This window comes from Trachemys scripta, chromosome 19 (genome assembly GCF_013100865.1).
Source record: "Trachemys scripta elegans isolate TJP31775 chromosome 19, CAS_Tse_1.0, whole genome shotgun sequence".
NCBI lineage: Eukaryota > Metazoa > Chordata > Testudines > Emydidae > Trachemys > Trachemys scripta.
In genome coordinates, this window is record NC_048316.1 from 12,604,025 (window position 1) to 12,620,166 (window position 16,142).

Genomic DNA, 16,142 nt, shown 5'->3' on the forward strand with positions numbered 1-16,142 from the left:
GCCTATTTAAATTATTTTCTTTAGAAGCCGTCCTTAAAACATGCTGCTTCCATGAGACCTGTCAATGGTACTACAAATACAGACTGTAAAATAGTAATTCGGCCTATAAATGTTAAACAAAAATAACTTAATTTTGCTTGTTTCTTGTTTATTACTTAATCCACTCAAATGATATGCTCTCAACATGATTACCTTCTCCTAAGAGCAGTTTTCCTCTCTTTGTATTTACTGGTCTCTTTGTTCCACCTCTTGATTTGTAATGATGTGTTCTTGGTGTAATTTAGGCCTCAGTGTAGCTATTGGATCTTATATCTGTGTCGAGTTGCACTGAATTCAATGGGAGTCCATTCAAGATTCAAGAGTGTACCTGAGTGGATCTTACTGCTTTAGACTGTGGGCGCCAAAGGACAGAGGCTGGGTTTTTCTTTTCAGTTACTATGCTAAATATGGTTTTGTGGCTAAAAATGGGACCAGCATTTCCCCCAACTTCTGTATGATCTTTGGCAAATCATTTCATCTTTTTATGCCCCAGTGTATTTATCTGTGTAATGGGGATAGTATTTTCTTACCTCCATAGGAGTGTTACTAGACTAAATTCATTCTTTTTATAAAGTGCTTTGAGACCCTCTGAAGACACTATAGAAATGCAAAGTATTATCATTTGTGAAGTACCTTGCACAACTATGGCACTGTATAAATACTTTACCTTTTTGATAAGAACAATTTCATGAGGAGAAAACCTGGTTAAAGGAGATGGAATTCCAGCAGTGTAAGACACCTAGTAGAATCCTTATTAGCAGATCGTCATTTAAATAAATTGTGTATGTGTGTTCTATGCAGTGACAGATTGAATTTGCTTGTAACTCACAGGAAGCAATGGACAAAAGTATGGAGAGCCGTGATCATAATTACATCATGGAGCCTTTATGTACTTCAGCTCTCCTCAAGAGAAACTGTTCTAAGGAGCCTTTAAGGTCACGACATACACCACGGCTTGAGTGTGATATCCAGCTTGAGACAATACCGTTAAAACTTTCACAGGTAAAATGATTCCTCAGTGAATCATGCTTTAGGTGTTGTTTATTTTCAGTTGACCCACGGAACGTAAAATTGAGATTTAATCATTGTGCAGATACATTATAAACCACTCTGATAATTTAACAGAATACATTAACACTGCCTAATTTATTTATATGCTGTTTTATTAAAAGATGCAGTATCAACAAATCATGGGGTTCTTAAAGGAACTGGATCGAAAAGAGCGACAGCAAAAATTCAGGAAATGGAAACCAAAGGTTATGATAACTGACAAGTAAGTTTTTTATACTACTGATATTTTTATGTAGTGTTGTAAAATACCCTTTTATGCAGTCTTATGTTTATTTTACGCTTATCTGAACAATACTGTTTAGTCTAAAGTTAGGGCAAAAATCACAAAGGTGGTAGCTAGTGGTTATGTGGTGCACAGAATTTAGAAATAAATTGAAATTATAGTTCTAATATTCTGTGCTCTACCAGGTGAATTTTTGCTTTATATTTAATTTGCATTTATACCTAAAATAAAAGTTGCATTTATCCAAAGCTCTTAAGTGCTTCTGTCACAAGTTATAAGAATGAAATGAAGAAACAATGAAAATAGCATAGGAGTTTTGCCCCCCTTCCCTTTGGAATGAGTTGGCTTTTTTTGGGTTGAAGAAGGTGGGGAACCCCACACGCTCAGTTCACGGATCTGTATTAAGAGTAAAGGTCACAGGAGCTGATGAAATGAAGGTAGCGCTTCTTACTGTAGTAGTAGGACATGCTGGGTTGACGTGCCATTGAGGCTGTGGTGCCCATTTATTTCCTGGCTAGTGACCCTCTATTTTTCTCACCCAGCCTTTCCTCTGGATTGAGAATCAAACTAACTGGAAATGTATTCATTTGACATGTTTTAGCTGCCGAGAATGGTGGATCTTTGCTTTGAACGCTAATCTTTCAGAAATCAGAGAACAGAGGCAACACTCTACCTGGGACTTCGCATTACACCGGGCCCAAGATGCAGTGTCTTACACAGATATGTATTACAATCAGTTAAAAGGCATCCCGCTGTCTTTTGCGGAACAGGTATTGAAATTTGCAAGTACTGTACAGTATAGATAACATCTCAATATGTGACCCTAGCATCTTTTTGAAATGAAACTAGATGTGTTTTGCTTATGTTCTTGTTTTAAAATTTACCTCATAGTTATTTTAAATTTGCTAAGCAATATGTTGTGTGGCAGCAAATTGTTTTTAGCACGTACAAAATCTCTTTGTATTGTAAGAGATAATCTTTCCTTGAGCTGTTACTTGTTTCTTGCAATTATCCATGGTGCTTCTTCCCTAATTATTCATGCTGATCTTTTTATAGATGAAGAGGGAAACTTCTACTTGAAGTCTTTCAAAATGCAAAACTAGATAGTGTCCCAAGCCTTCCATATTGGGAGGAGGGAAGCATAGGAAAAGTAAATTTTTATGTTTAAGGTAGTTCTTTCAAGATTTGGTTTTCAAATGGAAGACAGAATTGCTATTCAGTTTTCCTGCAATTTGCAATGTTGTTTAGCTATTTCATTCAGATTTGGCTGAGCTATAAACTTTGGAAAATTGCCATTTGCCTTTTCATTTGCAGCATGTCAAAGTAACGGAACACAAACATTTTAAAGAGCCAGGCCATGCTGCTGCCAAAAGAGCAGCAGCGCATACTGTATTGGGAACACTTTGGAGCTTCCAGAGCTGTTGCAGTGACAGGAGCAGAGGGAGAGAGCTGACCTGGGCTCCCCTTTGACCATCACCTGGCACGGGGCCCCAATGGCCCATCTTCCCCCATGAGGCACGCATTCCCCTAGCTTCTGGGAGATGGGGAGAGACTTGAGTTGTGCCCTCCCCACTCACCTGATCAGACCCAGCACATGGGCCCCAGTAGTTCATCTCCACTACATTCCCTCCTTCTCCCTTCCTGTAATCCCCAGGATTATATCCTTCTATAGCCAGCTAATGTCGTTAGTCTTTAGCTCAAGCTTGGCTGCAGGGCTGAAGGTTCAGGGCTGAAACCTTGCTGATGATGCATGATAGGTGGATTGTTAGCTGTACATAGCAGAATTTTTTTTTTTTTTTTTTTTTTTTTAAATCTTAAAAAAACTACACACCTAGAAAATTTCATACAAAAAACTATGTTAAAGGAACGTTATTTAGATTGCAAAATAAAGCACTTAGAAGTTAATGAATGTCAGATACATGGTTGCCAACTGATGCAGCCTTCATTTTGGTTCCTTATGCCCATGCAGTTTGATGCTCTCTTAATTCCATTATAACATTGTTTCCATAGACCACTACCTCGTTCAGTGCATAGAGAGGGCTTCACTTTGTAACCTAACTAACTTTTTAATGTAGTTTTTTAAAATGTATATTTCATTAATTTTGTATATTTTTACTTAGTATGATATCAAATGGTTTTCTTTTGAGATTGGATTTGAGCATCTATATACCCGGTCACAAAGTTTGGAAACAATACTTAATAGACAAGCCTTTTTCTAGCACTGAAAACAATCTTTGGTTTTATATATATTTTTTTGCTGTTAGTAAGATCCCTCAAGCATCCAAGAAACAGCTGTTCTAGGGTTGCAAGTCACCCCCCACCATCACATACACACTTGGTGTTGTAGACAATCCAAGTCCTCCCTTACCATGCAAGAGTTGGAACAAGACTACCAAGTACACTGTCTCTGATGCATCTGGCCTCGAGGAATGAATTCTCTTCACAGAAAGTAGTTTCATAGCTTTCCTTGTCCATTTTCGTTAATTCAATTCCAGTTTTGGCTCTTATATGCCTGCAGCATAGATGCATATTTGCACTCAGTTTAATTGTATATCAAATGAACTAATTGGCTTTGATTCCCATTATATGTCTGTGTTCCAGTATCTTCTCTGGAGATTTTCAAATTTACCTATGGGATTTAGGAGCACATGTCCCAGTGAAAATCTGTGCACTTGTGCTGCTAAATCCCTTAGATGCTTGAAAGAATCTCCCTCTCAGAGTGTGTTTTTTGAAGAGTATAAAGCTTTAATAGCCTGTGAACCAGCACAAACATACCTTTTTGCCACTTCAGGAAGAAATGCATCGTATTGAAGAAGAGCAGACATTTGAGGAGTTGAAGATTTTACATGAGATTGTTTATGACAAATTCCATGACGTAGCTGAGGTGAGTGACTTTCTGTACACTGAATAATATTGAGAACCTAAAGGTGCAGTATTACAAGAAATTATATTTTCCTCATTGTAAAAGGTATTGTAGCATGTACAGTATATTCATGCTGAGTAGTGTGATGCCAGTGCTAAAACCACAATCAGCTTATCACAACTGAAGAATCTGAGCATGAGTGCTATTATTAGGGTGCTCGGGCAGCAAGCCCCCTCCCCTAGCCATATGCTGACTGTCAGTGACGATAACATTGAGCTCCATACTAGCAACTCCTCTTGCTCTTTAATATTAAAAGAGAGAACTAAGACTGAAACCTATAATGGAATTTTCCTGGAATAAATAGTGCAAATTTTATAAATGTACAAACATTGACCCTTTAAGGCCCATTTCATAAGATGTAATGTTGACTACTGATTGTAACCCTGAGTGCGAGTTCTATTAAAAGTAAATGCTTATTGATTGAGCTATGGTTAGGGTGCCTTACAAATGATTCTGGCAACTGTTAGGTTGATCGAGTAACTAAGAAAAATTAAGAAACCGATCTGGATAAGTCCAGAAATGTTAACGCAGACATATGTCTGTAAATATGCAGTAGCTAACTATGGTAATAAGTTTACAATGTATAAAACAAGATTCTGATGATAGTCCGTTTAGACATCACAAGTGAAAACAGCATTGTATGGTATTTATGCTTAGGAATGTTCAGTAAATAAATAGTAGATGGAATCATAGTAAGAAATAGTACATTCTGTATTTTTAAGACAAAGGTTCTTTTCATTTATTTATCCGAATGTGTGTTTGATTTTGTTTATTTGGAACAGAGTGTTAAAGAGCCTTTATCTGAGTCCCCTGGAGTTTCTCCTACTGCAGACCCTGAGTGTAGCAGTACCAGAGGGATGCTGCAGTATCTTCAGTCTTGGTTTCCTGGGTGGGGGGGCTGGTATGGATTCGCTCAGCAAACATACGAAGGTGAACCTTTTGAGGGACTGATACCAGACACACAAGAACAGTGGAATCCAGAAGACATACTGGGTATGGTAATATTTTATCTCCAAATTATCACCTTAGGGAATGTGTATACTGGAAAAAAATAAAAAGTGTCAGTGAGTTTCAGAGCCTGAGTCAACTAACCTGGGCTTGTGCTACGGGGCTAAAACTAGTAGTGTAAACTGCTTGGGTTGGATCCTGGACTCTAAAATCCCGTGAGGGGCCTGGGTCTGAGAGGCTGGGATCCAACCCAAACGGGAACATCTACATTGCTATTTGTAGCCCTGTAGTGCAAGCCGCACAAGCCAAAGTCGGTTGACCCAGGCTCTGAGGCTTGCTCCATGGGGCTTTTTTTTTTCCCCACTGTAGATGTATCCTCAGTTAAATACTTATTAAAGAGGAACTGAAATGATTTTTAAAATTCATGTCATTAAAAGGAGAGAGATGTAGACTTAAATTTCTAAATAAATATGTATAAAAGAGAAACACTTAAATATTTTTTTCTTAATCATCGACGAAAATGAAACTAAAAGTTGTGTGGGTTTTTTCTGTTAGAGTTGATGAGATGGCTAATTTCTAAAGCAGCATAAAGATTGCAGCTGCCTGCACTGTTTTAATTGTTTGCAGTGATAACTATTGCAGGAGAAGTATAGACTGCTGAGCTCTGATTGAGCAAGTAATAAGCTGTTGTCTATTGTTCATTCCTCCCACCCCCGTAATTGGGCCATCTTTGTCCTTCATTGAAAATGAAGTCTCAAGTTTTTGCTCACTAGCCGTTATGTAGCTTGTTTGTTAAACTCACCTTGTTCTCTTTTTTTAAATTAGGTGCTGATGAATTTTTTGATCCAGCTGCAGATGCCTCCAGTATGAACACATTTACAAAAAGAGATCACGTGTTTGCTAAATTAAATCTCCAGTTGCACGGTGGCACTGTCACCTTGTTGCATAAGGAGAAGAGGGCTCTCAGTACAAATGAAAGTGCTTTCATGCAGCTGGAATTTTCAGGTAACCTATTTCAAATTTTGATAGTTGTCATACCTAAAATAGGACAGGAACTTTGCCTGCTTTATAAACAATGCAGCCACTCATGACTGAGCTTATGTCATGGAACAGTACTGAAACAATTCAAGTTCAGATCTCACTTCCTTTGGTAAGCCTGTGTTTTGTTAGTTTATACCTTGACTGGTTTAATTATTTTAGGATTGAAGTAGGTAATTGAGATTGTGAATACGAAAGTAATGTATTAAACTTTCATTTAAGTTTTATTATGTATAGAGTGGTAATAAATCTTTTTACTTTCAGACATTTAAACAGTTTCACAGTAATCAAATTTTATAACTTGAATTTTTTTTCTGGTATTTAGTTCTGAGTTCAGACAATAAATTTGTAGAAATAAATGTGCAAAAAATGCTGTTAGTAATCTATCCCAAAATGCGTTTTTCAACATTTTGATGCAAATATTTGTGGACACTTCTAATCACATTACTTGCCAAAAAAAAAAAAAAAAAAAATCCCTTATATTACAAGGGCTTTAATTCTTAAATTTGAAGAAGTGCTTAGCAATGAGAAACTGATGGTTTAAAAGGCTGTCAGTGAAGCATAACTGTCCAGTCTTAGCTCTTGTCTTATTTCTTAGCTTGCTTATGAATATGTAAGATGACATTTGTATCTTTCATCCATAAATACATTTATTGTCATTTATTTTCTCTAGAATGCAATATAGCCACTTATGTCTTTATTTTCCAGGTGTAAAGATCTTAGCAGAATCCCTTCCCCGCAGAAATTCTTCCCTTCTCACAGTTCAACTGGGTGGCCTTTTTCTGCGAGATTTAGCAACACAAGGGACCATATTTCCTGTTCTTGTCTTCCCTAATCCTGTATGTAAAAGAATGCAATCACAACTTGATATAGTACTGTTGCCATTTCATGTTTTGCTATATATTTTTTTATTTAAATATCAATCCTGAATATAAAAATAATGATGTTAATCTTCATATGTATCTTAGTATGAAGCATTAACATCATAAGCACAGACGAAAATCTATAAACTAGAAAATGTCTGAATGATCTTTGACTTTTTTTCTCTGCAAGGATCCCCCATAAAGCTCTTCCCGTTTTTTAATCTTTGGGACTGTTGTTCTGGATACTACTATTCAGAGCCAGTTGGACTGAATTTAGCTTTGGAATAATCAGTGCTGTTGCTTAATTAGCTAGAGAGATGTTAGTTCTTGCTTTATTTACCAACTTTCTCTCTCCCTCCCCCTCCCCCCACGAAAAACCTTGGGTCCCATGGAAGACTTGCTTCAATTGCATGTAGTTCTAGACCACAAATCTAGGATCCAGGAACTGGGGGGAGGGATAGCTCAGTGGTTTGAGCATTGGCCTGCTAAACCCAGGGTTGTGAGTTTAATCCTTGAGGGGGCCATTTAGGGATCTGGGGCAAAAATCTGTCTGGGGATTGGTCCTGCTTTGAGCAGGGGGTTGGACTAGATGACCTCCTGAGGTCCCTTCCAACCCTGATATTCTATGATTCTAACTTTTCTTCTAGTATTGTCACGGAAGAATTTAAGTGTTTCTACCAGAGGGGGATGAAAGATTTGATCTTGCTTTAGCCTTGAAGACTTGAAGTTCATTAACTATAATTTGTAGAAATGGGATTTCCACTTGCAGTTTTTATTCAGACATCAGCTTGTTGACTGAGAAAAATAGCTTTTCCGCCTTATATGTTCACATGCAAATTGTTTTCCTTTCTTTCATTATTGGTTATATGAAGAAAAAATACATGTCATCATGGCATTATAATACTAATTATAAATCGCATTGCATTATAAAATTGGCAACAAATATAATAAGGAGAAAAACAACTTAAATTTGGGTATGTACATTAAATGGCTTATTTTTATGTTCAGTTTGATGGCCTTCAATTTTTTTTGTTCTAATTAGCAAAAAGAGGTTGGCTGCGTCTCCTCCTTTGGTCTCCAGACTTCATCTTCAGAAATGACTAATCAGAGCACTGGTAATATTTTCATTTTTGTGCCTGATCTGAGCATGCAACCAGATTATGCATTTGAAAAACGTATTAGTGAAATACTTAGGCTAAAAAATTTCAAACGTTGATGCCTAACGTTAGGCTCCTATATCCATATTTAGGCTCTGAACTTGCATAGAGAAACTTGCAGGATATCTCCCATGCTGAAGTCAATGGGGCTTTGCATGGGCTCAGAGATCCACCTTTGCAAAGCAAATTTGCTAGATTGGGTTGTTATACACCTAAATAAATGGCCTGATTTTGATAAATTGAACTCAGTAGGAACTGCAGATACTCAGCATCTTTGAAAATGAGATTGCTGCTTGCGTTAGGAACCTAACTTTAGGTACCCAGTTTTGAAAATTTTAGTTGTTTAATTATAGACAAATACTAATTCCATATTTGGGGTTGGGAAGGAATTTCCCCCTATGTCAGATTGGCAGAGACCTTGGGGCTGTTTTCGCCTTCCGCTGCAGCACAGGGCATGGGTTACTTGCTGGTTTCAACTAGAGTGGATTGTCTGTAACTTGAAGTCTTTAAATCATGATTTGAGGACTTCGCTAACTCAGCCAGAGGTTAGGGGTATATTACAGGAGTGGGTGGGTGAGGTTCTGGGGCCTGCGGTATGCAGGAGGTCAGAAAAGATGATCACGGTGGTCTCTTTTGGCCTTAAAGTCTGTGAATGTTTATTTTTAAATTGTGCTGCTTTTGATGTACCAACATGGGGATAGCCAATATAATTTAAAAATTTGAAATACTATAGTCCGAGTGATCGTCAGATATTTACTACCCCCATGCAAACTAAAAATTGATTTTTATACCTGCCATACTGCTATTTTAGACAGAATTGCTTTTAGATGATTTTGTTATCTTGATTCAGATGCAGATCCCGATGCACCAGTATTTGAGATGCTGTATGAGAGAAACCCAGCCCGAAGCAATTTTGAGAGACGCCTGGAAGTCAGTACCAGACCTCTAAATATTATTTACAATCCACAAGCCATTAAGAAAGTAGCCGATTTCTTCTACAAGGGAAGGGTTCATACCTCAGGTTAACCTTTTTTGTTTTATATATTTTTTCATTGCTTATTTATTTTTCTCAAATTTGAATGATTTTTCTCATAGTTACTACGGTAAAGCAGCAATAAGAGTTTCCATTGTAAATTCAAATCAAGAAATAGTGCAGGGCTTCTCTTGATTTCTGAAGTAGACAGGATATGCCTTCAGGATATCTCCCTACACTACCAGCTTTAATTTACTACTCTTGTAGATGCCACATTATCACAATCTGTCCCTCTCTCAAGTCTGTCGTTGTCACTCTTGGATTTGTCAGAGGGAGTCTCTTCCTTTTTACAGTTGTTGTGTCTCTTTCGTAAGGTTAGAGCTTCACTGAACTAATCCTTGCTTGTCCTGGGCTTGACCTGAGCTTGAACTTTGTCAGCTGCCATTAGAATTTCAGCTCTGTATGTTTGCTTCTGAGGGCAGAAAGGGTGAGAATAAGGAACAATGAATGATCCTGTTGAGTCCTTAATATTTGAATACTAATAGTTTGATAGCAGCAAGATATGGGACAGGCCTAGTATAGAAATAGTTTTCCTTCCTTTTTTCACAATATCAGAATGTTCCTCAAGGGACATGGATACAATTAGGAAGGATTTTGGCTGCCTCATAGCCCTTCCTTAAATTCCCGTCAGTACATTTAGTCCGATTTTGTTCAGGAAATTAAAATGGAAGGTGTGACCCGCCATAATGATCAGACAAGGATTTAAGAAATCCTTTGTTTGCTTAAAAGCCCTGTTTTTGCCAAATAATCATTTGTAATACAAGTATCAGAGGGGTAGCCGTGTTAGTCTGGATCTGTAAAAAGCAACAGAGAGTCTTGGGGCACCTTTAAGACTAACAGATGTATTGGAGCATAAGCTTTCATGGGTGAATACCCACTTCGTCAGACACATGTAATGGAAATTTCCAGAGGCAGGTATAAATATGCAGGCAAGAATCAGTCTGGAGATAACTAGGTTAGTTCAATCAGGAGGGTGAGGTCCTCTGCTAGCAGCTGAGGTGTGAACACCAAGGGAGGAGAAACTGTTAGTGTTTAGGGCTGTTATTGGGAATGGACACTCCAGGCTATAGATGCAATTTTGGGCTGTCTGTTGTTATGGACTTTCCTGGAAAAAATAACAACTTAGTTTACATTTTTATAAATCACAATAAATAAATTCTCACTTCTTCTTCCTGATTCAGCAATATGAGAACAAAATTATACATAGTCAGATTTGTATCTTTCATGCAGGTTTTGGATATCAGTCTGAGCTAGAGCTGAGAGTGGCTGAAGCGGCTAGAAGACAGTACAACAAACTAAAAATGCAGACAAAAGCTGAAATCAGACAAACGATTGATCGTTTACTAGTGGGAGATTTCATTGTAAGTTTTTTCTCAGAAATGTGTTTTGTTTCCTTGCCTTTTATATTAGTTCTGAAACATGGAAAGGATCCACAAAGTTCCCCAAATTTCAAGTTCCCATTGAAATCAATAGAAATTGTTGGGTGTTGAGGTTTTTTGAAATTCTCTAAGTATGTAGTAATCATCTTTCAGCTGCTCTCGGAAACTACTTTGCCCTTCCTAAAAATTAAAGGGTAATTGTATTAGTAATGTACATGTTTCAGGGTAGCAGCCGTGTTAATCTGTATCCTCAAAAAGAACAGGAGTACTTGTGGCACCTTAGAGACTAACAAATTTATTAGAGCATAAGCTTTCGTGGGCTACAACCCACTTCTTCGGATGCATATAGAGTGAAACCTGTCTAAGGTGCCACAAGTACTCCTGTACATTACTCAAAAAGAACATGTCATAAGTAGCTATTATAACAAGAGAAAAAATTAAAGAATCTTTTTTTTTGAGAAGAAAATATTTGAGCTCTGATACTTTTTCATAAAACAGTGTCAAATGCATGTTATGCTTATACAGGTAATTTAGTATCAGTGGAGATTTGCTATTTGAACTTTACAATTTGGATAGGATTGACTCTTGTTTTGGTTTGTGAATGGGAAGAAAATATTATTTTATTTTCAGGAAAACAGCAAACGTTGGACAGTGTGCCTCGATATTTCCGCCCCTCAGGTGATCTTTCCTGACGACTTCAAATTTGTGGATCCCGTGTTAGTAGTATTGGACCTAGGGAGAATGTTACTTACCAATTCTCAAGGTATGGCCTGGAAATAAACTGTATCTGTTTATATGTGTAAGGTAGAAACACACTTTTTTCTACTCTAGAATTCTTCTATTTGCCTGGGCACACATACAGTTTTACTAGTATTAACACCATATTTATTGGTGAAGGTTGGGAGGGGGTAAACTTTAGTCCAGGGCTGGCCTTACCTTACCTCTACAGGACCTAGTATGAAATCTGAAGTCTGCCTACGCAGTTTACATCTGTAACCTGTGTGTCTGGCACATTTGAGCGGACTGGGGATTCTTGTCACAGAGAATCAGAAAGGCTTAGAGTCTGAAACAGCTGTCCCAGAGAAAGCATGTTTTGAAGATGGTCTCCAAAATATGAAGCCCTGTGAGGCTGTACTCTTGGCATTTGCCAAAGACTAGCTGGTGAGAGTGAAAGGAATTTTCTTTTTTTAAGTATCCAATAAATAAAACAATTACTTTTATAATAGAGCCAAACCACAGTACTGATAGTAATGTACAAAAACTGAAAAGGAAACTCAAACACAATAAAAAAAATTAAGCTTTTAGATAAAACCAAATTTGCTTAAAATGCAGTATAGCTAGGTAACAGTTATTATTACATTGGATTTCTCTATTTAGTACTCGTTTTTGAAAATGAAGAAGTCCTAACCTTAAAAGAAACCTAGTTTTAATGTCTCCTCAGTGGTAAATAGTATGATGCTGATAAACTCTACAGTCCGGAGTAAAATCCTGATCCCACTGAAGTCAATGGGAGTTTTGCCAGGATTTCATCCTCAAGGTCCTTAGACGTACCATTCTATCTCTTTCTAGCATATCGAAAAACCAATTTCTGCAAGGTTTTCACAGCTTTTTTTTTTTTAGTAACTGCTACGTTATGGATTGAACTGGGCAAACTCTGAGTAAACTATTTTCACAACATCCATTTGGGTTCCCTAGTAAGGTTTAAATTGGAATTAGATTCTTTTGAGTGGCATGATTTTTCTCTCCTCTCGTGCTATGTTTAAACCACGTAGAAACAAAAATGGAAATTGCAAGATTAGTCTTTTACTGATTCTCTTCTATGGACAGTAAAGTTGATTAGCCACAAAAGGGTTGATCCCACTGAAGTCAATGTAGTCTGAATTAGCTGGCTTCAATGGCCCTTGAATCAGCCCAAAGTGTTGTGCATCACATCAACATAGGAAAAAATATTTTCCTCTAATCTCCTTCAGTAATAGTAGTAATAATGTATGATAATATATTTTAATAAGAGATTAACAAAAGTTCACGTAAGTGTAATTTTTAAAATTGTTTTTTTAAATATGTTTGTCACTTTTGCACCACGTGCAAGAAATATAGTGTTTACTTTTCTTTTTGCTTTCTTACTGTTATCAAATCTAGCGATAAGGGATCGGGTACTACATGAGTATTGCACTTGACCATTTCTTGACCATGGTTTAAAAACAAAACCTACAACAAGGTCAATATTTTAGAAGTATCCAAAGGAAAAGAATGTATGATTTTGATGAGTCCCTCCTTTTTAATCTACAGATGAGTCTAAAAAGAAGAGTGCAGGTGGTTTGTCATCAGAGGTCAATGAACTGAGTGATGATGAATATAAAACACCTCTTGCAACTCCTCCCAATACCCCGCCTTCTGAGGCCACCACAAGTAGTGGAATCAAAACATCTGAACTGACTGGAGTAGAAATCAGTGAAGAGCAACTACAGGCACACTTAATGAGTAAAAAAATGTATGAGAGATACACGTTGTCATTTATGGATCTTCAGATCATGGTTGGACGAGTGAAAGATAACTGGAAACATGTTCAGGATAGCGATGTGGGTCCAACTCATGTGGTAGAAAAATTCAATGTTCATTTGCAGTTGGAGCGCAGATTGATATACACATCTGATCCAAAATACCCAGGAGCTGTCCTATCTGGGAATTTACCAGACTTGAAAATACATATCAATGAGGATAAAATATCAGCTTTGAAGAATTGTTTTGCAAGGCTGAGTACATCTGAAACTAAGTCCCCAGATGCTTTACACATAGGGAAAGAGAAGATTTTCACAGAAGTCGATCAGCGTGGAAGTTTGCATGATTCTGTAATGAATTTAACACAGAGTGTTATGATGGTTGAACAACATACTAGGGAGGTTCTTGTAGAGTCTCAACTTCTTTTAGCTGAATTTAAAGTTAACTGTATGCAGCTAGGTGTTGAAAGCAATGGGCGATATATCTCTGTACTCAAGGTTTTTGGCACCAATGCCCATTTTGTGAAGAGGCCTTATGATGCCGAAGTGTCACTAACTGTTCATGGCTTATTACTGGTTGACACTATGCAAACATATGGCTCTGATTTTGATCTTTTGATGGCTTCTCACAAGAATCTTAGTTTTGATGTTCCGACAGGAAGACTTCAAGATAGTAGGGCACAGTCTCCTATTTATGGACCAAATGAAGCCTGTCCAATCGATGTGGCCAGTTTGACGGAGAAATGTGCAACAGCCTCAAATATTTCATCTGGTAATTATGCAAAAGATCAAGAATCTTTGATTAAACTGGAATATCAATTTGTGAGTGCAGAATGCCCATCAATGAATTTGGACAGCACGCTCCAAGTGATATCAGTGCAGGTGAACAACTTGGATATCATTCTTAATCCAGAGACAATTGTTGAGCTGATTGGGTTTCTCCAGAAATCCTTCCCAAAGGAAAAAGAAGATTCTAGCCCTCAACCTTTAATGACTGACTTGGAAAGAAGTTTCCGGGAGCAGGAAACCTTTCAGTCTACCCATGAACGAAATATAGAAGTAGCAGTGGACATTCACTGGTTAAATATACTCCTCCTTAGGACAGTTGGAATGACAAATGGAGAAAAATATGGCAGAAAAATTGCAACAGCGAGCATTGGTGGCACCAAAGTTAATGTCTCCATGTGTAACAAGTTGGATGTAAATGGCTCTCTTGGCTGCTTGCACCTTATGGATCTGACACAAGATAACGTTAAGAACCAGTATGTTGTCAGCATAGGGAATACAGTAAGGTATGAAAATCTCATCAATGATATTGGCTACTTTGAATCTCTATTTGTCAGGCTTCATGAGGAAAGTAGCCTCCCAGATGCTCTGAGCTTCAATTTCGTAGAGCAGTCAAAAGAAGAATGCTCCCTGAACCTCAAAATGGCTTCTTTACATTACAACCACTCAGCTAAATTTCTGAAAGAACTAACTTTATCCATGGATGAATTGGAAGAGAATTTCTGCAGCATGCTGAAGACAGCAGCAACAAAAGTTACCTCTGTCCTGGCAACTAAAACTGCTGAATACAGTGAAATGGTTTCTCTGTTTGATACAACACCACGATCAAGAGACCCTTTCAATTTAGAAGATAATGAAGAAGATGGGTTTGGACCATCATCTCTCAAAACTGATACCATTAAGCTTATCTTAAATGTAAATGTTGAGTCTCCAATTGTATCAATACCTCGCAAGCCAGGTAGCCCTGAACTGCTTGTAGGACATCTAGGACAAATATCTATTCAGAATTTTGTGCCAGGAGAAGATGAGTCTAGAAGTGACAGACTGCAAGTTGAAATTAAAGATATTAAAATGTATTCTTTAAATAGCAACCAGTTTATGGTCAGGAAAGAGTCTGCAAGTGAGATGACTCAAGGGTTACACCCTCCTTCAGGTACTCCCAGTGTTACTAGCCAAGAGGAATCCAACTTTACTCGTCATGATTTTTTTGAATCATTACATAAAGGTCATGGTAAGTAACATGAAAAACTCTGGCTTCTTTCTTTTAACTAGCAAGTAGTATTAAAACCTGAGCATATTTAAATAAATATCTGTTTAAAAAGAGGCTTTTCATAAAATGTGCTGCTTGGGAATTTAATTACAATGTGGACAAATTCACATTTATTTGTATCCAGATTTTGCACTCCTAATCTGAAAACTGAATAGTTGCCTCCATGCACAGCTTTGCTAAAATATAATCAGAACTACAATTAAAAAAAAAGTTTTTAGAATAACCGAAAGATTCAGAATTAGATCAGCAACAGCAGACTTATGTTGTCCTTTTTGGGCTGTACTTATTCAGTCCCATATCAAAAGAGAGCCAATTTCAGTCTCCAGGTAATTATATATTCCATGGTGATATAATTTTTGCCTTTATTTTAATTTGACAGTTACGTTTCAGTATGATGTGATTAGTATTTAATACTGTAGATGTTGGGGATAAAAATGTAAGTATGTATATCTTTTAATAACAGCTTTCCACATTCTGAACAACACCACTATCCAGTTTAAATTGGAAAAGATCCCAATAGACAGAGATTTAGATTTGACGTTCCCTTTGAGTAACGAAGACTTTGGAATATCAAGCATTATGAGAATCGAGGGAAAATTTGTCAACCCTCTTCAGGTATAATAATTTAATATTTACCAGTATGAATATAGATGTTTTACTCTACAGTTGAATATAGCAATTTTTTGATTAAAAAGCCTTTTTTGATGATATAGAAGAATGTCAGGGACTGGGTTGTTTAGGGAACTGGAAAATGGAATACAGAATTCTACCTCTATATTGCCTGTTCAAATCTAACCCAGGGCAATGTTGTCCAGAAGTTAGTATCATAAGGCATTTTGGTAGTCTGCTTGAAATTAGTTGGATTGTTAGATGGTCTTTCATTCCTAGTCATCCTCCGTCCACAGCACCGAGAA

General features: G+C 37.2%; 1 protein-coding gene across 8 annotated transcripts in view; it reads left to right on the forward strand.

Annotated features, from left to right (window-relative positions):
- VPS13D (vacuolar protein sorting 13 homolog D) overlaps positions 1 to 16,142 on the forward strand; it is a 195,243-nt gene that overhangs the window by 13,622 nt on the left and 165,479 nt on the right. For all 8 annotated transcript variants that reach the window (XM_034753528.1, XM_034753531.1, XM_034753534.1 and 5 more), the window contains 13 exons: positions 871 to 1,041; positions 1,212 to 1,312; positions 1,935 to 2,103; positions 4,125 to 4,217; positions 5,039 to 5,249; positions 6,030 to 6,209; positions 6,951 to 7,081; positions 8,148 to 8,220; positions 9,113 to 9,283; positions 10,526 to 10,656; positions 11,305 to 11,437; positions 12,964 to 15,189; positions 15,692 to 15,843. In XM_034753528.1, the coding sequence (XP_034609419.1) occupies positions 871 to 1,041; positions 1,212 to 1,312; positions 1,935 to 2,103; positions 4,125 to 4,217; positions 5,039 to 5,249; positions 6,030 to 6,209; positions 6,951 to 7,081; positions 8,148 to 8,220; positions 9,113 to 9,283; positions 10,526 to 10,656; positions 11,305 to 11,437; positions 12,964 to 15,189; positions 15,692 to 15,843 (3,942 nt within the window). The remainder of the gene's footprint in view (positions 1 to 870; positions 1,042 to 1,211; positions 1,313 to 1,934; positions 2,104 to 4,124; positions 4,218 to 5,038; positions 5,250 to 6,029; positions 6,210 to 6,950; positions 7,082 to 8,147; positions 8,221 to 9,112; positions 9,284 to 10,525; positions 10,657 to 11,304; positions 11,438 to 12,963; positions 15,190 to 15,691; positions 15,844 to 16,142) is intronic.